The sequence below is a fragment of the Equus quagga genome, chromosome 15, assembly GCF_021613505.1.
Source record: "Equus quagga isolate Etosha38 chromosome 15, UCLA_HA_Equagga_1.0, whole genome shotgun sequence".
In the NCBI taxonomy this organism is placed as follows: domain Eukaryota; kingdom Metazoa; phylum Chordata; class Mammalia; order Perissodactyla; family Equidae; genus Equus; species Equus quagga.
The window spans coordinates 57968745-57996096 of record NC_060281.1 but is presented as its reverse complement, the minus strand read 5'-3'; the positions used below and the strand labels follow the sequence as shown (position 1 = coordinate 57996096).

The following is a 27352-nucleotide window of genomic DNA, read 5'->3' as shown; positions in this document are numbered from 1 at the left end:
ATGATTTATTTGAGCCTTAGTTTCTTTGTAAATTGGTAAGAATAATACCTACCTCACAGACTTCTTGAAAGGATGAAATGGAATACTACTATACCAATAGAAGTATGACTGTCATTGGTGGTGTTATCTTCCTGGGTCTCCTGTATTTTCCAGATGAACCATTTCTTATTGAGAAACTTGACAAAGGCAAATAGAAAGGAATTTACTTTTCAGATGGAAGTGGGAAAGCTATCATAGTCATTATTCTTTCTCTGTAAAAGATGATAATAGAAAAAACAAGTAATTGTTTGGGGTGGGGAGAGATGACAGTGAGGAATATTATGTGCGGGAGCTAAGTGGATGGATAAGAAGTCTGAAAATGAGGACAAGAAAATGAAACTTTCTTCAGCAAGCTAGGGGTGGGGTGAGGAGAGCAAAGCGGGAATGTGAGGATGGGGCACATCTGTGGGAACAGAGCCTAGAAGTGGGTTTGGATGTGTGCAGAGCTGGGAATTCAGAAGCATAGGGTAGTCAGCAACCCATGAAGAACTGCATCCAAAGCAGCTTTCCCAGAAGAATTCTGAACTTTGTATGACAGCACCTGCCTTTGGAAGGAAGAAGTGCTTTCTTGTGTCTTGTCAAGGGTGCCGAGCTGGGTAGCTAACAACCTAACTTTGTGGCTTATGCTACAATGTATAAGGCGGCATGTGCATATTTAAAATTTATATCTACTGCAGTGACAAGTCACTGGACACTGTAGGTGGGAAGACAGATTTCTGTTGAAGCTGATCCAAAATCACTTTTCGGAACAGCTCTGACAAAAGAGTGCCATAAATGAGTAAATCCAGAGAGTTGCTGAGTATCTTTGAAAACTCACATGGAGGCAGTCTCAGAGGTGCTGTGCACAAGCTTCTAATAAGCGATCACACACACACACAATAATTTAACCTGCAGTGAGATATTGTGAGGTCCATTTATTTATTTTTTTTGAGGAAGATTAGCCCTGAGCTCACATCTGCTGCCAATCCTCCTCTTTTTGCTGAGGAAGACTGGCCCTGAGCTAACATCCATGCCCATCTTCCTTTACTTTATATGTGGGACTTTATATATGCCTGCCACAGCATGGCTTGACAAGCGGTGCGTAGGTCCCCACCCCGGATCCAAACCAGCAAACCCCAGGTTGCTGAAGCAGAATGTGCAAACTTAGCTGCTGTGCTACCGGGCTGGCCCCTGTGAGGTCCATTTTTGAATCGGGTGAACTGTGCTGCCTGGGTACATACTAGGTGTGCTTTAAATGGTCACTTGGAGCAATATAATTACCTCCTAAAGCAGCTTAATATCATAAGTTATATATTTTCTTTGTATGATTGTAGGGCCCTTGAAGTGAAATAACCACATAGTTGTATGTTTTAAAGTAACCCAATAGATGAAAATTCCAAATTTTCAAAGATGGATTTGGGTGATTTAAGTTCATAGTAAATATTTTATGAACATAGAGATATGACATCTACAGATTTTCATTACTGAAATCTCTGAGTGAATTTAAAACTTGCTTCTGTGAGAGTGGGGAAAGTACACTACGTTAGTGATCCAGAATCCTTTGCTGTTGTCTTAACTCTCCCGGTACCTTAGAGTTTGTTCAGCCATACCTGGGTCTTGGTTACTGCATCTGTGACATGTGTGGCCTATGCTAGATGACTGCTGAGGTGACTTTCAGCTATGAAATTTGGTCCTTTTTCCGTTAAATTCTAGGTATTTTTTTAAAAAAAGATCTGTTCAATACTCTGTCTTCTTCCTGCTCTGTATTCCTTCCCAGGTAAGTTTAGATCTGCTCCTGGTTTATTGTGGGTGCATAGTAGAAACTTGCTCTTTTATAAAACAAAAATGTAACTGATAGGGATGCTACAATGATTATGTTTACATGACCTGACCAGATGTGAGGATAGAAAAGATTTGCCTTTATAAAAATAATTTCAACTCCCTGTTAGTATAGTCTATCACTTTGGGTAATATTTCCTTAAGTTCTTCAGTTCTTCATTTTTATTTTTAAAAATATAAAAATAACCTCCATGTGAGAGGCTCAGAACATGACATGATGTGATAAAAGAAATTTTCTTTAAATCCAAGGATCTAAATGGCAAGGGAAGAACAACTAGAGATTAGGGATCTAAAAGTGATGTGTAAGATTCCCTTGATTTAAAACAGTAAATATTAAGCCTCTGTCAGCACATTTCCTTACTTGGATCATCTGTCTTTGGAGGAGGTGGTGGGGCAAACATAGATGCCAGTAGGATGATGGGGAGCTGATGGCAGACACGAAGGACATGTTTACTTTCTATAGAGTGAAACTTGACTTGTGCTTTGCATGTGTGCTCTTTGCAGAATTTGTGAAAGAAGTTTCTACAATGGTTTGTTCAGCTCTCAGGAGAGTTGCACACGTGCGTGTCTACCTGGTGAGGAAGGCCAGTGGTGTCTCCAGAGGCCATCAGCATCAGGCCTTGGGCTCAAGGCCTGCTGCTTCAGAGTTTGCTGCCCGAGGCGCTTCAGGTAGTGTGGTGGAGCTGCTGGGTAAACCCTACCCTCAGGACGACTACAGCAACCTCTCCCAGAAGGTCCTCTCCAGGGTTGGCAGGAATCTGCACAACCAGCAGCATCACCCTCTTTGGCTGATCAAGGAGAGGGTGAAGGAGCACTTCTATAAGCAGTACGTGGGCCGCTTTGGGACTCCGCTGTTCTCCGTCTATGATGACCTTTCTCCAGTGGTCACAACCTGGCAGAACTTCGACAGCCTGCTCATCCCAGCTGGCCACCCCAGCCGGAAGAAGGGGGACAACTATTACCTGAATAGGACTCACATGCTGCGAGCCCACACGTCTGCGCACCAGTGGGACCTGCTGCATGCTGGGCTGGATGCCTTCCTGGTGGTGGGCGATGTCTACCGGCGCGACCAGATTGACTCCCAACACTACCCAGTTTTCCACCAGCTGGAGGCTGTCCGTCTCTTCTCCAAGCACGAGGTGAGTCTTGAGACATTTCTCATCATTAAAGGACAGCATGGACATTCTTGTTGAGGTCACTAAAGTTTATCTCAGTGAAACCAGTACAGTTGTCCTTGATCTTAATTTGCATTTGTGAATCATCCATCCTCGATGATGTCCTTTGTACAGGCTGAGCCTCAATATTTTTTCACTGATTTGTTGTGTTAGTTAACTACAGAAATTGGTAGGCCTTTGTTTCTCTTGTCTGTCCCTATCCTTTCAATACCAGCCTGCCTTTCTCTAGGTTTCTTCTTATGAATAAATAGTCAGTGGCTCAAATTTACCCTCAATCCAAGGTGACTAAAGATACAACACTGAAACCTGTGGCCAGGTTAGTCCACTTCTCAGTTACTAGAAGTTGATTATGTGTTCATGCTCTTAGAGATTCATGAATTTCTTAGATAATAGAGGGAACTGGCAATTTTTATTGGCTTAGGCTATAACTACGTTCTTGTCCTCAAGCTTTTTCATTACCCTTTCTTGCTTTACATCTGTGGATGGTTTACATTTTTTTCCTTCATGAGATGTCTTATTTGTTGCTCGTCTTCAAGTGTGTGTTTGGATGCCTGAAGCTTTTTTATCAGGAAATCTGATATTCTGGCCATTCCCAAAAGCATGTAACTCCTTGCATCTGTTATCTGATATACTAATATATTGTGTGCATCTTTTTTTTTGGCAAATTATCAAAAATTATGAAAAGCTTGAGTTTATTTCCTAAAAACCTGTGATACCATTTGTTTTTCATTCATACATTTTTCAACCATCTCTACTTTTAAGTAAGAAACAAATGGAATTAAATGAGGCACGGGAAATATTTTACCTTACTCCTTCAGCACGTCTTCCAAACTTGTTCATTGAAATAGGAGGAATAATCATCATCACAAAACTCCCTCCTGCGAACACTAGCTAAATGGTTGTTGGATATAAAAAGGAATAGAATAGGATCCTTAGGCTAATAGGTACCAATTTTTTGTTGTATTCAATAAGGCATGTTGTAGGAGACAGCTGTTTGCCTCAGGACATGCTGTTATTCTCTGAATCTATGGTGTTACAGCAGTAGGTCAGCAGAAAAGGCTGTCCCAGCTTGATCTCAGAGCTGCTTAGATTGGCATTCTTACTATTTGGAATACCTGACTAGTTTCTCAGTTAGGAATAATAACTATTAATAAAGATACAGATTTATTAGGAAATGAAAAGGAAATGAACAAAGACAGGCCAAAGTCTGGGACATTGACCAAGTGATAGACTGTCACCTACAATTAATGTGCTAGAGGAGATATGATGCCAGTAATATGATGTCCAGGTCACAGCAGCAGGAAGATGCTCAGTCCAGCTTACCTCATTAAAAAATAAAAATAGAAAGCTCTCACTGCTTTGTAAGCCTGCAGGCCAGGAAAGTGGCCAGAAAGCTTGGAGACTCACATGAGCATTTTGATGGAGGAAAACTCAAGGCTACCTCAGAAGGTAGAAACTAGGAAGCAGGGTAGGGAATTAATACATATCTTGTTTCATGTTCATCTTGGGTCCAGTCCAGTTTAGTGGATAGCAGGCATGGCTAATCTAGTCTGATAATGTTAACTGTATATTCTGTGTTTTAGTTAAAGAAGTTTCATACACATATATGTATATATCTGAAGTGACAGTTTGATAAGGTACTTCCATGTTCATTGTTTCATTTACTCTTCTTAATAAAAACCTTGCGAGATAGGTTATTTCCACTTCAACCATGACGAATCTGAAGTCCCACAAGGTTTAATGACTTACCAAGGTTACCCAGCCAGTTGGTGGCAGAGCTAAAACTTGAACTCAGATCTTCTGAGGTCATTGTCCATTTTGCCGTATTCTGTTGCTTATCATGGAGCTGCTTTGTAAGTGGGACCTGCTTATGCCCAAGTGCAGCTTTAGTTCCAAGAATGGTGTTGGGGAGAGAGAGGTGTTGTTTTTTGAATTCCTGACCTCAACTAAAGTGTTGGTACTAAGTCTGACCTAATTTTAACTCTCAAAAAAAAAATGTTTTTTCCTTCTTGCAGTTTATTCCCCTATGAATATGATTTTTTCAATAGTTTTATTCACGCTACATATGTAATTTAAAAAATTGTATGGTTATCTTTTAAAATTTTCCTATTATTTAATAACTTTGTAACCATTATTTTAATCACAATAAGGTGCATTTCAGCAAGAAGAAAAATGAATACAGAAGAAAAAGAAACAATGATAAGCATAGAAATGGATGAACTATGACAATATATATTTAGCTATTACTTGTGAAGAAAACCCTTTTGTGTTTCAAAAAAAGTTAAAATATATCAGTATTCACAAATTTAAATGGATTAAACTTACCAATTAAAGATGTACATTATCAGATTGGACATTTTTTGATTAGAGAAACCTGAAACAAAACCACACCAGAGGTTGAAAATAAAGGGCAGGAAAAAGATATATCAAGCAAATACTTACTGAAAGAAAGCTGATACAGCGATGCTAATGTTAGATAAAATAGAATTTATGGAAAAAATGATGAATATGAATAAAGAGGGATAATACCTCAACCAAAATGCTTTATGACTTAGGAATTTTAATGTGCCCAACATATAGCCCTAATACGTGAACCAAAACTGAAGAAATGAAAGTTTGACAAATTCATAATCATAGTAGAAGATTTTAAATGACTTCAACCAATGGATTAAGGAGACAAAATGAGTAAAGATATAGATAATCTGAAAAGCATAATCAACAGGCTTGATTTACATTTATTTTTAAAATTCTCTAACTATACATGTGTATCTGTGTGTGTGTACAGAAATACACATAGTATATGCACACACATATAAGTTCTATACCCAAGAGTTGGAGGTATACAGTCACATGGAATACTCAAAATAAGTTCTCCATGTACTAATTGACAGTTGAAGTCTAGACAAATGTCAAAGAATCAATAAGATAAGTAGAACCATGCCTGTCTAAAATGTAGTTTATGTCAAAAGCAGTAAGAAAAGGATAATAAAAACTTTCTATATCTTCAGACATTTAAAAATCACAGCTGTAGATTCATGAGTTAAATAGAAATATTACAGTAAATCACAAGTTGCTTAAATCAGCAATGAAAATAGTCACTTTGAACTGCTCAGATGTGGGGAAAAATAGTTACTTTGTTATGTAGAAACTTGGTAGACCCACTTAAATTGTACGATCACAGTTAACATTAATAAAGCAAAATGGATGGGATGTAGCTAGAAAGGTACTTGCAGTGCATTTAGTTTTAAAGATATTTATTTAGAAAAATTTAAAACCCCCAAATCAATGAAATGTTTAAGACGCTAAAAGCGAACAACGTTGTTCTAAAAACGTAGAAGGGAGGAGGGTCGTATAGTTTTTAATAGTCCCAAATCTTACAAAACAGATACAGCAATTAGAATAGCAAAACCCCAAACCACAGACAACACGTGTAACACAACTGAGTGAAAGATCTCTCTAAGATCTTCATAAATGGGTGGGAATTCACAACTGACAGCTGAAAGATCTGCACTGTGTCAAAAACTAAGATAGTAGAAGGAATCAGTGGCGCCCGAGTAGAGGAGAGTTTCCTGAGGAGTCTCTCGGAGAACAAACTTTGGACAACCAAATTTACTAGAGGGGCTTCAACATTAACACTGCTACTAACATTGTTCACTGATGACCTCTCACATCAGAAAAAAGGGCAGCCAGGCTTAGATGTCTCCTGATGGGAGAATACAGCTATGAAGTCTTGCTAGAAAATTTGGACCTGAATCTGATCAAGTTCCCAGATCTAACTACCAAATTTGTAGGAAGGACAGAGCACAGAGAAACATGTTAAACTATACCATTGAGATGTAATGAACAAAATCCAGCCTCTGGAAAATTCTACAGCAATGCCACTCAAGATGTCATCTGCATAATGAAATGAATAGAAAAATCAAAAGTAAGTAATTAGAGATGTTTTAGCAATGTTAAATGTTTAGAAATATTTAAGCCATCATATTCAAGCATATTATCGCTGAACTTCTCTTGTAGAACAGCATATGAGCTGATTCAGGTGTTCTTAAACACTCGTGAGTTTTATGAGTTCAGTCTATGTGATAATTGTGCACAATAGCACCATGTATCAGTTTGAGACTGATTGGAAATCTAAAACTGTCAGTTTGAGAAGCACTGCCCTACAGGATAAATGATTCAGTTTCTTCAAATAAATTGCAAAAAACCCCAAGGGGATGGTGCTGATGCCTACGCGTCTAAAGAAAGAAACATCAACCAATCACAATATGTAGATCCTACCAAGAGAAAACATCTTTAAAGAAAAAAACACTTAAGACCATTGAAAATAGGAACAATAACTGAATATTTGAATTTAAGGAATTAAGGTATGATAATGGTATTGTATTTTTATAAAGTCACTTTCTTTTAGAGATACTTAATTGAAATACCTGTGAGTGAACTGAGGAGATGTTTAGAATTCTCTTCAAAATAATATGGGGATTGGTCATGAATTGTTAATTATTGAAGGTGGGTGTTGGATATACAAGGAGTTATTATCCTTTCTCTTTTTGCATGTGTTTGAAATTTTCCGAATAAAGTGTTAAAGAAAAAGACTGAAGGAAAACATTGAGATCAGTCAGTCAGTCAATCAAAAAAACATTTGCTGAACACGAGCTGGGATCCAGGACTGTAAGACGGTATCAAATAGTCATGAGATGGTCCCTGGTTTCATGGAGAACACAACTAGTATGATTAAAAAAAAAGCAGAAAGCAGGAAATATTAAACATAAGAGCATACATTGCTTTCAAAGAAGACCAAAACCAAATAAATCTAAAATAGCCTGTCATCCATCATTCTGTGATGATTTTACAAGAGAGTTTTTACCAAATCTGAAAGCCTCTCTTCCTTCAATCTGAGATGATTTTACACTAAAAGATTTGTGCAGTGTTTCAGAGAATAGCAAAAGAGAAACTTATCAAGCTCATTTTAGAAGTTAGACGTGTTAATATACATACTAGATAAAAAATTTATAAAGTTCATCTTTGTGAACATAGATTATTCTTTTTAATAACAGATATAGAATTATTAAATGAAATGTTTACAAATTTAAATCATTGGTGTATTGTGTCCTACCATGTTACTATTATATATATTACATTATACCATATTAACTGATATACAAGGAGAAAAAGCATCTGATCACCTCAACAGATACAGAAAAATAATTTGATGGCATTTAGTGTTTTATGACAGCATTTGATGACATTAATGATTCATCATAAAAACTTTTAGCAAACTAGGAATACAAGGAAACTTCCTGAACATTATAAATGATATTTGCCAAGCACTAACAGCAAACATCATAATTAGTGGTGAACCATTATAAACGTTTCTATCAAAATTAGCAACAATTCAGGGTTATTTGCCATCACTACTTCTATTCGTAATTGTGTGGGAAGTTCTAGCTTATGCAGTAAGCCAGAAAAAAAAAAGGAAGGTACAAGTGTTGGAAAACATGAGATAAAGCTGCTTAATTTTCAGAGGATATGATGGTCTACCTAGAAAATTGAATAGAATATCCAGATCAATGATTAGAACTAAGACAGTTCAGTAAAGTTGTTTGGTACAAAGATAGTATAGAAAAAGTATGTTTCTTTTCCATAACTAATAAGCAATTGGAAAATGTAATAGAATAAAGATTTTATTCATAGAACCAACTAAAACTTTGAAGTACCTAATTGTTGCAGAATGTGCTCAAATTATTTATGGATAAAATTATCAGATATTATTAAAAGACATTAAAGAAGAGAAAAAGGAGAGAGATACAGTGTGTGTAGATCCATTGGTAGGAAAACAGTATCATGAAAATGGCAGTTCTCCCAAAATCTGTCTATAAATTCAGTGCAAATCTAATCAAAACGTTTACTGGGTATTTTGTAGAAGTTGAAGGACTGATCTTCAAATTCATAAGAAGAGCAAGTTTACAAATAGCCAGAACAATTTTTAAGAGCACCAGTGTAAGAGGACATACCTTACTAAACATCAAGACTTAGAATGCTCTAGTTATTAAGATGGTTTAGCATTGACACAAGGTTAGTGAAATAGAGAAGTTTGAAAAAGCTCTACTCATATTTGGAAATTTATTATCTTATTATAAAGTAGAGGTGATGTTAAATAAGTGGGGAGATGATGGATTCTACACGGACTGCTCTGAGACAATGATATATATAGGGAAAAAAATTGATCTCTACCTCATTCCAAATGCAAAATGCAATTCTGGATGGATTCACAGTCTGTTTGTGAAAAGGGAGTCTTTAAAACTTAAAGAAGAAAATATAAGAGATTATCATTATCACCTTGGGGACAGAATATTATGTCTTAAACCAAGAATCCCTAAACAAGAAAAATCCTTAATGGAAAAAATTGTTAAAGTTGACTACATTAAGGCAAAAAACTTCTGCCTAATAAAAGACTTCATAAATAAAGTTAAAAGACAAGCAACAGGCTGGGTGGGGTTGTTTGCTATGTGTATAACTAACAGAAGATTAGTGTTGATTAAATAGAAAGGTCTCAGTATGACAAAAAGAATCCAGTAAGAAAAGGCTGACAGTACCAAGTGTTGGCCAATATGTGGAGCCTAGAGACTGCTCTGGGGGAGTATGAAGAGCCACACTTGAAACTGCATTCTCACGTGTGTACTTTAGATATATTCTTGAGTGCTTATATCAGCAGATAGGTGAGAATGTTCATAGCACTATTAAGTATTAGCACAAAACTGGGACAACCCCTATTTCTACCAAGAGTGGAACAGATAAGTAAGTTGTGATATATTTATCCAGTGCTATGTGAGTGTCATGTATCTGTGAAAGTGAGTAAATGACAACTGTATACATCAACATCAATGCATATAGAAAGTAGTATTAGAAAAGGAAAGAAAGTTACAGAAGCGTATATTGTGTGATTGTACTTATGTAAAGTTAAAAAAATGGGAAAAATTAACCAATACGTTATTTAGGAGTTTGTGCATATGTGGAAAAGTTAAGGAAAGCAAAGGAATAATTAAAAAATTCAGTTTAGGGGCCAGCCCTGTAGCCAAGTGGTTAAAGTTTTGTGCACTCCGCTTGGCAGCCCAGATTCATGGGTTCAGAGCCTGGGTACAGACCTACTCCACTCATCAGCCATGCTGTGTAGGCATCCCACATACAAAGTGGAGGAGGATTGGCACAGATGTTAGCTCTGTGGGCTACTCTTCCTCAACCAAAAAAAGAAAAAAAGAGGAAGATTGGCTGTGGATGTTAGTGCAGGGCAAATCTTCCTCACCAAATAAAAAGAAAAAAAGAGTCAGTTTAGTTGTTACTTCTGTGAGGAACAGCAAGGGGGATTGTGATCAGCTGAGCCATGAAAGGGCCTGCAAAGTTTTTGGTGCTGTTCTCTTTCCTGAAAATGGATATGGGTGGTGAGCACACATGTATGTGCTTTTATTATTCTTTAAACATGATATACACTTTTTATATGAATAATTTGTTGTGAAATTTTTTTTAAAGAAAGAAAAATCAGCAAAGAGCGTTAGCAGCCTATTGATAGAAGAGACTCATGATTGGCCAATAAACAAGGACCAGCTTTATTAGTAAATAAGAAAGTGCAAATGAAAACAACCAGATATTATTTCAGACCCATTAGGTTAGCAAAATTAACAACTCTGATGATACCAAGTGTCTAGAAGAACCATAAATCTTGTATCTTCCTATTTGGAATGTATATAGTTGCCATGGCTTTGTAGAGTTATTTGATAGTTTCTAATTTTTTTTTTTAAACTGTATTCTCTATGATCTGGCTTTTTTTCTGTAACTGTTAAAAAGGGACAGTGGGCTCTATTTGTACATTGAATGCTTAGTAGCGGTTAACATAAATCAACTAGAGGTACCTATGTCAGCATGGATGAGGTTTTAATACAGTGTTGAGAGAAACAAATTATGAGTAATACTAAGCTATGATATCTTTTTATAGGTATTTCAGAATATGCCTCACAGCATGTGCTCTCATTGTGTACTTGTTCATGCTCTTTCTGTATCTCTGTTTTGCTTGTTGAAGCTCTGTTTTTGTCTCTCTACACACACAAACACACACACTCATGATAACCACACATACAATATTTTTTTGTTAGACAAGTACATAGATAGGAATGAAAAAAATACATGAGAATGATAAACACCAAAATCAAGACAGTGATTACCTGTGAGGTGAGGGGAGAGTGATCGTATCAGGCATCATCCTTGTTTGCAAATGATGCCAAGTGCTACAATTTTTTGGAGCATAGAAAGATTTTGAGACTAAAAGGTTAGAGAATGGGAGCCGGACCAGTGGTGTAGTTGTTAAGTCCGCACGCTCTGCTTTGGTGACCTGGGGTTCACAGGTTTGGATCGCGGGCTCAGACCTATGCACCACTCATCAAGCCTTGCTGTGGCAGATGTCCCACATATAAAATAGAGGAAGATGGACACAAATGTTAGCTCAGGGCTAATCTTGCTCAACCAAAAAAAAAAAAAAAAAGGTTAGAGAACCACCATTTTATAGCTTCAAAATTAAATTTTTACGTAACATTTATTGAGACATTTATTTTGCAGAAAATAGCAGGTTTCATGTGTTTGACAGACTCACCAGAGGGAGCCCATACAATCCTGTATCTGTTTAATCTGATTTAAAAATATTAATTAAAAAGTACATACCTGGACCAGTAGGGGCTGGCCCCGTGGCCGAGTGGTTAAGTTCGTGCGTTCCGCTAGAGGCGGCCCAGTGTTTTGTTGGTTCGAATCCTGGGCGCGGACATGGCACTGCTCGTCAAACCACGCTGAGGCAGCGTCCCACATGCCACAACTAGAAGGACCCACAACGAAGAATATACAACTATGCTATGTACCTGGGGGCTTTGGGGAGAAAAAGGGGGAAAAAATAAAATCTTAAAAAAAAAAAAAAAAAGTACGTACCTGGACCAGTGCTCAAAGAAGCTATATTTTCCTTTTGTCCTCTGAGATGCCTTGTCCTGTTTCACCAGCTGTGCCCTGTGCACAGTTCCTGCGACTGCTCTGAGGGGCCATGCAGGAAGCAGACGGTCTGCAGTTTACTCTGTTGGCTGCAGAGTCTTCGTTTCCTCAGTATGTCTTTATTCTCCGTTGGTGAGTTCCTCTGGGTCAGTTTTATGCAGGATCTTTCTATTACGTACACACATATACAAGCAATACTTCCTCCTGAGTTTAAGATTATTCATGATAAGCCTACCTTCCTTCCTATGTCTGTCTTCAGTATTATAAAAGAATTTCTAAATGCTTTTTTTTTTTTTGAACTTTAAGAATGTGTCTATCTTGTCCCTTGTCTCTTGGCTAGTAGTTCTCAGACTTGAGTGTATTAAGCAGTCCTGGTCCATAACCAAGGTTTTGTTGATCTTACAGGACAATTGAAAGTATCAGAGCAATGTAGCAGGTTTTATAAAAGTATTTTTATTCACTTTTTTAAAAACAACTTTATTTGCCTATTTTTTTTTTAAAGATTGGCATCTGAGCTAACATCTGTTGCCAATCTTCCTTTTTTTTCTTCTTCTTCTTCTTCTCTCCAAAGTCCCCCAGTACATAGTTGTATATTCTAGTTGCAGGTCCTTCTAGTTGTGCTGTGTAGGGCGCTGCCTCAGCATGGCCTGATGAGCAGTGCCATGTCCACGCCCAGGATCCAAACCAGTGGAACCCCAGGCCACCGAAGCAAAGCACTCACACTTAACCACTCAGTCACGGGGCCGGCCCCTACTTACTCACTTTTAAGGACTTTCCTTTGTCCTGAGATGATTTCCTTGTTAGTTTCTTGAGTGTTAACATATTCTTTCTTTTATTAAGTGATGGTGATAGTATTTTAAAATATGCCTGTACTTGGCAGAATAAAGCATTGGCAACCTTTGCCTTAGTCCATAGAAGCTTTTGAAATTTTTATTGGTCTATGAAATACAAAACTTTAGGTCTTGATAAACGAAGATACAGTTACATTATGGAAAAGTTGTATATATTTTATAATTAATATATAACTCATGAATATTCACATAGAAACAAATGTTTTTATAGAAGAGATGAGTGAAGGGGTACGGAGAAGTTAGCTTTTGGTATAATTTTGACAACAGATTACTGAAATACTGCTACATCAAGATGTCTGTGTCAAGTTCCTATCCCATCCCATCCCACCTCCCCTTTTTAAAAATAGTCACTGTCATTCACCATTTCTTCCTGTAGGAGTGTAGTTAAGGGGTTCCTTCCATAGATTGTGCTCCTTGCCTGTAATGATTCAATTCTAGTTGAGTGGATATCCTTCATTTTGAACAACCCCTCTGGCATCCTTTGTGGTTCATCCTTGTTAGAAAACCACTTGCATTTATCATTAGAAAATTTCATTTTTGTTTCCTTTGATATTCTCTCCCACTTTCCAGATGGTTCATTAGAACCCTCCTGTTCTTGGGCTGCTTTTTCTGAGCTTCCCCACTGTTACTCTTGTGGTGAGCCAAGGGTAGTCTCTTTATTCCTGCTTTCTGCCCTGAATCACTTTTCTATCTTTCAGTGAATGACAGGATTTTATTCTTTACCTTGTGGTTATTGGGTTTCCTTAATAGCCTCATGCAGAGGGGCTTTATTAAAGGCATTTTTATTTGGCCTTCATAGATTATAGTCACCAGGTTTCCCTAATCTCTTTAAAATCTTTTAGGACTGACTCCCCCGTCTCCAAGACACACTTAAATTGAAATTACTTTTCTGTTTTAAAATTCTTTTTATCTACCCAAGTGTTTACTTAGGTATATCTCTTGACAGTGAAGTGAAAGGTGACTGGTCACAGCCAGGAGTCCACGATATATTGGATTTGAATAATATCTCATTATTGGAGGACAAAGTGGCATTTGGAGAACCATTTAGAGAGACCAGTCTCTGTTTTCTGTGGCACAGAGCTTTTGCAATAATTAGTTCTTGCTTAAGACAAGATGGAAACTAATAGCCTCCTAGCCTAAGACCCCATCACCGACTTGTAGCATCATTGCCCACGACCTCTTTGAGCTTTCAGCACTTAACTGCCTTGATCTGTTAGTTTGTGTACATCTGATATCTCCAAGTAGTTAGTCAATTCCTTAAGTCTTTTGCCTCCTGTCTCTAACCCAGGATCCTGCACAGAATAGCAGTTGGTAAATTTGGCACTCAGATGTCTTCCTCATTCTGGTCTGCCAACTTCTACTCTGCAAAAAATGGAAGCTAACATAGTTAACTGTGTGGCAGTTCACCTGTCAGCTTTTCTGGTTGGGCATTCTTAGAGCTATTTGTCATGCTTCAGCCTTCCAGAAGAGCAGGTGTATCAGTCAAGGCCTGATTGCAAGACAGAAACCACACAGTAACTAGATCAGGGAAAGCTTATTGTAAAGAATTATTAAGTATAACACAGAGAATTGGGGTAATGAAGGATTGGCTGGTAAGAAGCAAAGAGAACTCTAGAGAACACAGAACTAACAGATAAAAGGAGCAACTCCTACCCCAGGACTGACACTGAGCCTCCAGGGAAGAGTCCCTCCCGCACTTCCCTTGCTGTGGCCCACTGAATGGCAGAGGTAGTAGTGATTTCATTCTGGTAGAATTGCTGGATATCCATACTCTGGAATTTGGTGGGAATCTGCTTTCTGAGGTACCACAGGGTAGGCTATTTTAGGGGAGGTGTCTTGCAGGAAGTGCTCTGCTATGAAACTACCTCTGATGGATAGTGGGGGAAACAGCTGGCCAATGCAGGAGCCCATGGGCAGCTGAGTGCTGCTGCCTGCACCACAGGGCATACCCATCAAGCAAGAATCCCTTGTAATGCCTCTCCAGTGACCACTACTGACAGAGTGGAACACCGTGCCAGCTTGCAAAGGAAAAACGTTTAAAGGGCCCAACTCACTTTTCACAGAGCAGTCAGTGAAGGATTGATTGGTGGCTGAGAGGCCATAAATTGATGACTGGCACAGTCAGCTAACTCCCTTTCCTGAGAATCTAGAAGTCTTTAGGGAGATAGGTTGTTATTCACCCAATCAATGAATTGCTAGGAAAAGTCACAATTAGGGAGGCAAAAACATTTGTTCTTGATCCTAACTCAAAATTTCTGTATGTAATTTAGGTAGAGGGAAGCTCTTTAGTTATTGGTTCTTAGTACATGGACTGTATAAAGGAGAGAGGATGGTTTGAAGGGTAAAAACTTGTGCTCCTGTACCAGTATAGCATCCACAGAAAAGCAAATGAATATCTTCTACATCTCAGTCCTCCCAGACCTCAAGAAAATTATTACTATTTACTTTCTGCATTTGCTGTTGGAGGCCGAGAGGGCCTCATTAGGTTTCACTGAATCCACATGATTACAGTAACAATATCTTTTGTACTCGCTGAAGTGGTGTGTGAAAGTAGCAAAAATATTTTCACAGTGATGTTATGCTCTTTCACAGTAGACTTTGCACCTTGCTAGAGACCACATTTCTTTGCTTGATGTGCATTACTGAAAGTTACTTGTACGGATGGAGTGGTTTAAATTTGCATTTTCAGTTTGGTAGGTGCAGGTGGGGAGGTAATGAGAGGGAGTTTTCTTTACCAGCCAGCCTCAGAACGGGCTAGCACCCTGTGACACTCACATCTCACTGAATGTACCTTCAGATTCCCAAGTCTACTCTTAGATGTAAAAGATGACTCTCCCACTATTTGACTGATATGCCCTTTAACAAGTACCTTAAGTGTCTTCTTTCCTAGGCTTTGTCTTCGAATTTACTGTCTGATGTCATCCTTCTGACTCATCCTGGGGTAGGTCTCTATGAAATTGTAAACTTGTTAAAATGAATGAATTTGAAAGATAAAATAGAATTTTCTTAAATTAGATACATTATCTAAACACTATGCTATTTTTCAGCTATATAGAGACTTTATATAATGTAACGATTGATAGCATTTCATCATGGCAATGATTTCTAACTTTTTTCTTTTACCATTTGAGAATCTGATGAGAGATTTGGACACTCTCCACAAATACACACACACACTCACACACAGAGGATTTTGTATTATAGCTTAAGGGGGTATTAGATTACGCAATTAGAAGTCAGTGTCAAGGAGATAGTTCAGTCTCCATGTACGTAATTCCCAACCTAAGTGTGTAGCAAATTGAAAACAACTGTTGTTCTTTATTCTCTTAGCAATTTTCTCTCTTCCCACGTCTGCTGCTTCTTTATAATACTTCTCTTGGATCACAGTGCCATGCTGGGATTATGTTTGGGGATGGATTACATAAACAGCAGCAGAGGTTAGGGTTAAATTAGCTATTAGGAAGGCAGAAAATGCGCCTAACTTGGGAATGACCAGTTAGCTACTGGGGTGATTTGAGGATCGGGCTTGAAGTCAAGAATTAAGAGTCAGAGGCTGCCTACCAACAAGAGGGTGAGTTGAATGTGTTTGGGGAAGCTAAGGGAACAATTTCTGCCTAAATCTGAGAGCCTCTGTCCTAAGGCAGAGAATATTCCTGAGTAGTGGTCATTCCAGAACCAAGAAATAGAAATAGTTATTCTATGTTTAGAAAGCTCATACGGCAGAGAGAGCTACGTAGAAATCAGACTCAGGTGCAGAATTGGGTAGCACGGACCTTGTGGGGAGCAGATCTTATCACACATCTAGTAAAAGGTGACTCTTGGATGCCTGTTATGTATTGGGGTTTAGATAATTCATTTTATGTATTGCTTAAGGATTATGACCTAGGCTTAAATCAAAACTGAGAAGGATTTACGTTAGACAAATGGGAAGAGTAACTTTCTCACTGTAGGATCCCAAGCAAGAGACTGATTTTCAAATGGAATTTGGGTTACCTTCTCCAGGGTGATAATTCTCAATATTTTTAGGACATGGACTCTTAGATAAGGTGAACAACCCCTCAGTTCAGTTGCCCCAACTCTTTCACCTTTTCAGAGCAAAAACAACTCTGTGATAGAAATCATGTGTCATTTCATCGAAATTTGGCTGTGGAACCAGGTGGAATATGTATCCATCTGCTTTGGCAATAGTGGTATAAATGATTCTTATTTGAACTACATTGTCTTAAGTATAATTTTAAAATCTAGTTGTTAGATGTTGATTCTGTCATGCATCAGTATATGCTGTAGCATTTATCAAGGAACCCACAATAAATTCATCCAAAATGATACAACTAAAAGTGATTTATTGTTAAAAAGCTCTACCAGTATTTGAAGTCTGCAACCAACCTCAGATGGCACTGAAGGTGTACTGATAGTTTCCTTCTTGTGAATTGTGGTGGTTTGAACTTTCCAAATGTGTGTTCCAGGGCTGTTGGGAGCTTTTTTTGTCTTATCCGTTTGTATTAATCAAGATTCTCCAGAGAAACAGAACCAACAGGATGTGTGTGTGTGTGTGTGTGTGTGTACGTATGTGTGTATATGATTTATATAAAGAGATTTATTATAAGGAAGTGCCTTACTTCCTTATGTGGAGACTGAGAAGTCTAGACTAAGGAGAGCCAGTGGTATAGTTTCAGTCTGACTCTAAAGGCTTGAGAAGCAGGAGAGCCAATGCTGTAAGTTCTAGTCCAAATCTGAGCCTGAAGACAAGAGAAGACAGGTGTCCCAGCTCAAAGATAGTCAGACAGAGGGAAAGAATTTTTCTCCCACTCAGTTTTTTATTCTGTTCAGATCTTCCACAGATGGGATGGCCCACTCACATTAGGGAGTGCAACCTGCTTTACTCAGTCTACTGACTCACCGGTCAGTCTCATCTAGTAACACTCTCAGAGACACATTCAGAAATAACATTAACCAACTATCTGGGCAGCCGGTGGCCCAGTTAAGCAGACACATAAAATTAACCATCACAGTTCTTGGGTAGCTAGACTTTGTAGTGAAACATTGAGAGTCCCCAGTCAATATTAATAACTCTTCAATTTTGTTCTATGAATGCCACATTTTAGAAACTCTTAGTAAACTACTTAGCCAGTTACTAGTAAATAGCCTTTATTTATACATAAAAATATAAAAGTTTAGAATTATGCGTTTTTCACACATCAGAATTGAATAAAGGACTTGAACTTTTGAGTTGTTGGCTCTTAGAGCCAGCCCATCTGTGGGCGTTGGCATCATGTATGAAAAATGTTTCTGGTGGCATTGCTTGTTATTCTGGAAACAACACCAGCTTTTGAGCTGATGAGATGGAGTCAAATCCTGGCTTTGCAACTCACTCTCTGACGACCTTAGATAGAGTTATTTAACTGCTTTGAGCCTCAGTTTCCTTCATTAAAAAGAACAACTCCTTGGGGCTGGCCCAGTGGCTGAGTGGTTAGGTTCGCGCGCTCCGCTGCAGGCAGCCCAGCGTTTCGTCAGTTTGAATCCTGGGCGCGGACATGGCACTGCTCATCAAGCCACGCTGAGGCAGCGTCCCACATGCCACAACTAGAAGGACCCACAACGAAGAATATGCAACTATGTGCTGCGGGGCTTTGGGGAGAAAACGGAAAAAAATAAAATCTTTAAAAAAAAAAAAAAGAACAACTCCTTAGTTGTGGTTAAAGAACCTAGCGTGATGCCTGATGAGTGGGAGGTACTCAGCAAATGTTAACTCCCCACCCATCCCCTTATATTTATCTTAAAAATAGATGTCTACCCTTTTCATGTTGATTAAGTATAGATCTACCTGTATGTCATCAACATGAATTATTTATCTCGTGGGTCCTCCTTTTTAGGTCTGATCCAGTTTTTTTCCTGTTGATTGATTAGTAGTGTCTTCTGTCATCTTCCTTTGGAATAGGTGATAGAGTTTAGGTGGAGCCTTGGTCCTGTTATATTTCACCTACTGAGATCGTGAATGAGCTGTTTAGCCTACCTGAAGAAGAAAGTGCAGTTTCTTTCTCTCTGTTTTATCTGTCATCATGGCCTAGGAAGAGGATGACAAGAGATCACAATTTTAGTCAATAGCAGAATGGATGACGTTTTCTCCTCCTTTGCCTGGTGGTTGTCACAAGAGCCAGTTCACACCAGGATGGGGTGTTTTTCGTTGTTGCCATTGTTGCCTTTTACCTCAATACATCCAGACATTTAATTTCTCATGGAATTTGTATACAGCTTCATGTAACTTCCTTGCTTTGATGGATTGAGCTTCTGATATTTTCTCTATATAGGTTAGAGCTTGGCAGAATATTAGTCTACTTCCTTCTCTGATTGGTACCTCTAGAAGAACTCCTAATAGAAAAAAAGTGCTGAAAAATATACTTGCCATGATATGCCAGTTAATAAAAGCAAGCACAACAACTGCCCAGATTTCCAAAATACCCAGAAGCCTTTGGCCATCTCTTTGGAGAGTGGCAGGAGGCAGAGGTCACCAGTGATGCTCCGCTGACATTGCTGCAGAGGAAGTGCGGCTTCAGCGCAGTCCAGGCAAACAGCTGTGTGGAGTCGCATGGGCACTCACTTGCTGTCCTAAGGATTTTCCTGATCCTGGCTTCCTAAGAACATGTGTTTTTGTTACTAAGCGAGGAAGTAAATGGCCTTTATGATATGTTAGTTTTCTCTCATGGAGGCTTCACTGAAGAGAGATTTGGAAAGACCTTGTGGTCCAGCAGGGACCTGTTTGAGTCTGCAAATGAAGATCTAGTGTAAGGGGTTTCCTAAGAAAGCTTAGACTGAAACCATTGGAACTTGTCCATTTGAAACTTGAGCTTCTTGTCTTGTATAGTACCCTTGACAGCCAATATTTTGTTCAGCTGCCTGGCAGAAGTTGCTTTACAACCACCAACGTATTTTTGTAGCATCTTTCACCACAGAACATTGACTGTTTCAAGTTTCTTCCCATTACTCCACTGGCACAAAATCTCATGGCAAGGAGAGGAAATGAGACAAGCAGCAGGGAGAAAATAAAGTCTGCTTTTTGCAATGCAGAGTGTTAATGCATTGCCTCCCTTGTGCTAATCTCTGTAACTTGATTAATTGGCATGTGGTGTGTTACAGAAAATCCAGGGAATGACAAAACTGATTCAATATCAATTAGCTAAAACAGGAACAGCCTTCCCACAGAGACCCTAGGACAGAGTTGTATTTAACTGGGCCCTTTCAAACACAGGTCTTCCCAAATAATGAGCAGGAGAGGATCTCACCTAGGGTCCAGTTGTTTAAAGAAATTAAAAAATGTGGAAATTGGTAGCTGAACTCCACTTGGATAAGTCTGCTATCCCATTATTATGTCTGTCTATTCATCTGACTAAGACATCCCAATCCTTCCTCCAAAGAGATTTGAATACTTAATATTTGCTGAAATGCTTTAGTTGGATTTGAATAACATAATTGAATTTGCTTGCTGCATTCAGGGGAAATGAAGGTTTGGGAGTTCCTATGGTAAGATATGTAAACGTGCTTACTTTTAGAAGTGATTCTTTCTTATTTCTCTGTCTGTATACCAAGAATTAATAAGCAGTGGGCCTGCCAAATGTATGAGGCTATATTCAGTAGAGTTCCAGGCTTTGTCTGTGACTCTCCAGGTGACTGGCTTGTCCCTGGGCCTCAGAGGTGATCTGCTGAGTGAGAAGTTTTGGTTGAGCTGAATTGGATATAGTTTGCCTTTGCGTTTGGATGCCATGTGTTCTTAGGAACCTCGTCCTAAACAGGAGTTTGTAAAAGAAGATACTAAGTGCTGTTCCTTTTGTTTACAGCCTAATGAGAGAGACAGATAAACTAGAAACTCTACACAACACAATAAGCAGAGTAAAGGAGTTATGGCCATGCTACAGAAGAAGGAAATCTTTATCCCTCGGAGTGATAGTAGAAGGCTTACCAAAGAATCTTAAAGAGAAATTTGAAGTTATCCAGGCAGAGAAGGGGCGCTGTGTTGCAGGTAGTGGGAGTAGCAGATTTGAAGGCATTAAGATAAATGAGTCTGATGAATCCCTGGAACATACAGCATTGTGGAGTGGCTGGAGCATGGGGAAGTGATGGGAAATGAAGTTAGAGAGAGAAGTATAAACTGCTTCGTGAAGGGCCTTGTTTGTTACTTTTTGGAATTTGAGCTTTAGTTTAAAAAGAATGAGGAGTCTTTAATATCTTTAAACTTAAGAGTGATGCAATCAGATTGGCATTTTAGAAAAATGATCGTGCAGGGTTGCCTGTGGACTGGAGCAGTACAGGACAAGATTGGAGATGAAGGGACTAGGTAGAAGATTATTTGTAATCATCTAAGAGAGAAGCAATGCAGGCCAAACCAAGGAAATGGCAGGGATGACAGATATGAAAGGATGGACTTGAGAGATGTTAAGCAGGTGGAATTTACTGGATTTGGTGGCTGCATGTAGGGGAATGAGGGAAAGGGAAGAGCTGTTGAAAAGAACTCTTAGGCTGCTTTCTCGTTACCATTCCCAAAGTTAGGGATCACAGGAGAAGTGTGTTTTGGGGTGGGGGTGAGGAGAGCTAGTTGAGTTTGGGATATGTTTAGGTGGAGGACTTGCAAATGTGGGTGTCCAGTTGGCAGATGCATATATGTGTCTGGGCCCTGGCACAGTAGTCTAGGGTGGAGATGGAGATTTACGATCCATCAGTGTATAGATGTAGTTGCAGGTTTGAGTTTAGCTGCTTCATCTAGAGGAGAGTAAGAAGTGTACAAAGCTGAAAAATGAGGCCTGTGGCATACAACAGTTAGTGACAGGAAAGGAAGGAAAAGGAAGCTGTGAAGAAAACCAAGAAAGAGTGTGACCAGCTTACCTGTGAAGAGGCGAGAGAGTCATTATAGCAGGAGAGGGGATTAGAGGGAGATTTGTTCATCTTGTGGACTGTTTGTTTATAGAGAAGAATTGAACGCATTTACTGAGGAGACAGAGTCAGAAGAGAAATGAAAGGTAGAGGAGATGTGGGATGATTTCTAAGTAAGAAGTTTGAGGACACAGAAAATGAGGAGATGAGGAGTATCCAAGTCTCTGGGAGAGGAGTTAGCAATGCCTAGAACCTGAGCGCAGAAAGGCATGCTCTGTGTTTTTTTAAACTAAGGTGGACATGAGGGATTGAAGCATGACTGTGAAGGCAAATGCGTTTATGAAGGGGACTAGGAGGCTGGAAGTTGCGGGGTTCTTTTCTGATGACTTCTCTTTTCTCAGGAAGAAGGCAAAGCCAGTTTTTATTTTTCCTAGTGAAAGTGGGGTAGACATTTTAAGCAGTGAGAAACATGATTAGGATAATCTCTGAAATTAATTGGAGAGAACAGCTAATACTTCTCCAAGATCTGGTTCTTGATTCAGCACATGCTTATGAGGCAGTTGTAAGTTAACCAAGCAGTCAGGAAGAAATGCAGGAAGCAGCTGCTCTTCAGGGTCCTGAGATGATGGTCCTTGCTCTGAGGTCACGCCTGTTACACAGAGCCCTTTGCCATTGCTCCCAAGTGGGTTAAAAATCACGGAGTCTGTCTCTTTCACAGAAAGAGTTTGAGATGCTGCTCTTTGGGCTTTAGTCTCTCTTTAGCTTGCTGACCTCATCAGAGGATTATATGGTCCCTACATTCAATTTTTTAATAAATGTTTTATTTTGGAATAGTTGTACGTTTACAGAAAGTTGTGAAGATAGTACAGAGTTCCTGTGTACCCCGCAACTAGTTCCCCCATTATCAACATCTTACATTAGTATGGTATATTTGTCACAATTAGTGAATGAATTCTTATATATTATTACTTATATTTATTTATTTATTTTTATTATCATTATTTTTGAGGAAGATTAGCCCTGAGCTAACATCTGCTGCCAATCCTCCTCTTTTTGCTGAGGAAGACTGGCCCTGAGCTAACATCTGTGCCCATCTTCCCCCCGTTTTATATGTGGGACGCCTGCCACAGCATGGCTTGATAAACAGTGCGTAGGTCCGTACCTGGGATCCAAACCAGCGAACCCTGGGCTGCCAAAGTGGAGTGTGTGAACTTAACTGCTGCGCCACCAGACCAGCCCCTACTTATATTTATTTCTTTATTTCCAGACCTTCTTGCTGTGGCCTTTTCAGTAATCTTTGGCAGTGGGAGGAGCAATTGTTTATTGATACTTCAGAAATTTGAGTTGAACCAATAATTTAAACAGCTTCCCTTAGTGTGTCTTTGTGATTGTCTTATCTTAAACCCTACTTTTTATCTCTTTGAGAATCATATAACTGAGGGGGGAAGAAAGGTGTCAGAGAAAAATAAGTATCAACTGGGATTTTGTCAAGTCAATATGACTCTGGGTCAGTTATGTGTGTCTTTCATTTAAGAAGTACATTACCTAGTAAATGCAGTTTGTTAGGTAAAAATCTTTCAAAAATGGATTCATGAGGGATAAATAATGAAAAGAGCGGGTTTTTTTGGTGAAAAGATTGTGCTCCATCACCAGTGATAACACAACACACTTTCCTATCCTGTTTGCCTCTAGATGGCACTGATTTTATACTGGCCTATAATTTTTAAGCTATACAATTTGGAATAAAAAGTTCTCTTCTGGTAACATTATGTCTGTGTTCACTAGCTCAGTCTCTGTTTTTCACTTGCTGCTGAGCATAACACACAACTAGGAACCTCTTTTACTTCCTGTAGAGTCAGTCATAACAAAGTCATTAATGAGCGATGGGGAATTTCTTGATACTTTTGTAGTAAAAAGGAGGAGAGCATTTGTATCATGTAATCTCCAGTGAAATAATTCTGAAAAATTTTAAATTAGCCTGTCCGTTCTCTCCAGGTCCCTTTTTCTGTTGTCATTTGGGAGTTGTCCTGAGCCATTCCTCCAGGTTGAACTTAGTTCTCTGGCACCCACTTTGCAGCACCAAGAAGTTTTAAAATTCTTCAAAAAGAAATCTGCTTTATCTTACAGACAACTATCTTGTATTCTGTGGGTACCTTTGCGTTTTTACTTCCCAGCCCTGTTAGTGTTCCAACCCAAAGCTCCCTCTGCTCCCATCTGCCAAAAAATTCTCTTTAGTTTTACTCAGAGACTATTATTTTTAGTTTTTTTCCATCTAATTATGCTGATAATCTTTTGAGTCAGATCCTTTCTAATAGAGTCATACAGCTAAATTAAACAATTTTTAAAATATTAACTTGCAGAAATGTTTTATGACTGTAGGAGTAGCTTCATTCTAAGACACAGCACATCAGTCAACCAAAATGTCATATGGATGCTGTTGTTGAGATTTTGAAGCTCCACCTCCTCCTCCATCTCCTCCTCCTCTTTCTTCTTCCCCTGCTCCTTCCGCTTCCCTGCTCTTCTTTATTAGATACTGATTTGCATAGCCTGAATTCATTGTTATCTCCTATTTTCTTTCTTGTACTCAACCTGTCTACTTAAACTATTGTGTTTGGCTGTATCACCCAGCAGTATTTTTTCATTAACTTTATCTTGGGTTATTTTTTCACTACTCATGTTCCTTGCATTTGATACTGTGCAGAGCAAGAATGCTGCTATGGTCTGTCCTATGGGGCTGTAGAATTTTGCTCTATTACCTCAGGCAAAGATTGACTTGGGAACTTAGAATTGACTAAATTGGTGATAGTAGTGCATGACTGGATTACTAACTGGTTAAAATTTCAAATGCTGTTGAAGTGACTTTATTGTATTTATTTCAATGTTATTATGCAGAAATGCTTTGTAACTTGAAAACATTATATCTGTTTCTAATTTGCCTTTCTAAATGTTGTCTCGACACTGCTACTATGGTTTTCTTGTTCTGGTACTTCCTTAGTTTGTTTAGGTTATTCAGAAAGTGAGCCTAATTTTTTCTTTCATGGTGAGATTAGGCTAGCCCCCCAAAGCTGTTGCCTGGGCCCAGACCCCTCAAGCAGGAAGGGTGGAATTATTTCATCAGCATTAAAGGTTAAGTTAAAATGCAATGAACATGTACTTTTGTGCATCCCACATGCTTAAAATATTCTTATTGGGTACCCTTGAAGGACCTTGCCTTTTATGAGCCCCCAGCCACCACAGGGACTACTTGAGTTAAGGTTTTATTTTGATTATTTTCTATGATATGTCATCTTTCAGTGCTTTATAAAAACACCAATATCACAGACCCATGTCTTGCTTTTCTAGCAGGTTTCTTCTGAACCACTTTTGGGTTTGAGCAGTATTTCTTCTGCTTTCTCACTTGTGTGAGGATTATTTATTTGCTCAACTTAAAGCATTTCTTTTCCACATTTCTGCTGCTGTTTTCCTTTGGTTCTCTTATTTCCTTTAGATAAGGAGGAAAGGGCTGAGATCACCTGCATCAAGCGCTGGTGTCATAATAGATGTCACAGGGATATCAGCCTCCCAACGCTCATTGTCTTTGAAGTCTATGTGGCCTCTAGCACACAGTGACTCCCTGTTAATGATGCAGAACATCGTTATAGCTCACTTTTGGTTTCAAAGCAGTTCTCAAATACCTGTTCACATTGATGCAGTTGCACATATTAATACATTTGAAAGGCAAATCTTAATTATCATTTTTGGAGGGCTTTATGGGACCTTGTACAATGATAATGATTTAATTAGGATAATCACTATTTTGTATAGATTCCTAAAGCAGTATCACTGTGTGAAACCACAGCTGCTCATCTCTGTTCGTGTTTTATGTCCAGTTCTTAATCCCATCCATCTGACTTTATAGATCTTTCTTACACTGAAGCCAAAAGATGATAATGTATAAGCTGTCATGGAAATAACCGTGAAGTTTAGAAGATGAGGTCACGAGTCAGATTTTGGTTTGAATTCAGGCTGCACCACGTAACCGGGTAACAATGGCAATCTACTTAACTTCTCTAAGCCTCAGGTTTCTTATATGAAAAATGGGGAAATAATAAGGATTTTGAGGATTAAATGAAACCATTTAGTAAGGTAAGCTCCCAATAAGGTAGCAAATATAGTAAATGATCAGTAACCGTTAGCTAATAATAATGCAAGCAGCAGCAGCAGCAGAGTTTGTTATAGGGTCATGGTATTTGTCACAGGAACTCAGAGAGAGGCAGGGTCGGTAAGTAGTTGGCATTAATATATGAGGCCAACTATATAGATTAAACCAATGACCAATGGATATTTTTAAATAGCTGAATAGAAAAATGACTGCTTTGGGAACCACACACCAGTCTTAAATAACTCCTTGAAATAGTGCTTTCATCCAGGCCCCTTTTACACTTGGCTACTTCATAGGTTTTTTCATAGATATGTATTACTCTTCTGACTATTTGCTTTTTTATTTGCTTTTTAAATGTGCATTTAATATCTGGGCCATTTTGAAAAATTCTTTTGACTTTCTAAATTTTAAATTTAATTGGCTTTGCAATCCACTTTTATTCTTAAACCTGATTAGAATTAATTTCTTTCACCTGTTCTTTTCTCACTTGTGAACTACTTGCCCTGGCTTCTGTAAGCAGTGCAGTAGGGGGGCATTTGTGTTCTGGGTCTTTTGGGTTTGTGCAAGGGCACTTAAGAAAATGTCAGAGAAATACAAGAAATCCTAGTGGAAAAACAAAATGACACAGCCTATTGTGTGCAGTTAATGGAAATCTAATTTAATTTTATCAACAGTTGATGTCTCTCAAACAGAGCTAAGTGAGAGGAAGCCACTTAGAGGTCCCTGGAATCAGGGATGAAATGAGTGTTTTAGTCCCCACTTGGTGACTAATTGGCTAAGTGGTTTTGGCCTTTCTGGATCTTCACCTCTCTGGATTTTGTTTCTTGTTTTTTTGAGGAAGATTATCCCTGAGCTAACATCCACTGCCAATCTTCCTCTTTTTGCATGTGAGCTGCTGCCACAGCATGGTCACTGACAGACAAGAGGTGTAGGTCCATGCCTGGGAACCGAACCTGGGCCGCCAAAGCAGAGTGCACCAAAGTTAACCTCTAGGCCACCAGGGCCGGCTCCTGTCAGTGTTTTAGTTTGCATTTCTCTTTTGAACACCTTTTCATATGTTTAAGGGTCATTTTTGTATCTTGTTTTGTGAATTGTCTGTTCCTTTATTTTTCCCATTTTTCTATTGAGTTTTGGCCCTTTGTCAACTTTTCAAAGTTCCTTTTATATTAGGAATATTATCTCTCTCTTGTGATGTTACCAGAAAGTTTTTCCTTCTCTTTCTTCTTTTCAATTTTACAGGTAGAAGGGTCTTTGTGTTCTCTTCTGTTTTTCTTAATGATTTTTAGTTTTATAATATTTTAGTCAAAGTATAGTTTATTGTTTCTTCTTTATAGAATGTACTTATATTTTTATTGTGATCTGATACCTGATCAATTTTTGTTAATATTCTCTGAGAAAAAAGAACTTGAGAAAAAAGGGCATTTTATTTTCTTGAGAAGAAAGCG

General features: G+C 38.6%; 1 protein-coding gene across 7 annotated transcripts in view; it reads left to right on the top strand.

The window, feature by feature from the left end:
• The window catches only part of FARS2 (phenylalanyl-tRNA synthetase 2, mitochondrial), a 466868-nt gene that overhangs the window by 94351 nt on the left and 345165 nt on the right, over positions 1-27352 (top strand). For all 7 annotated transcript variants that reach the window (XM_046639986.1, XM_046639984.1, XM_046639985.1 and 4 more), the window contains one exon: positions 2362-2996. In XM_046639986.1, coding sequence (XP_046495942.1) covers positions 2385-2996 — 612 coding nt within the window. In that variant the 5' untranslated portion in view covers positions 2362-2384. The remainder of the gene's footprint in view (positions 1-2361; positions 2997-27352) is intronic.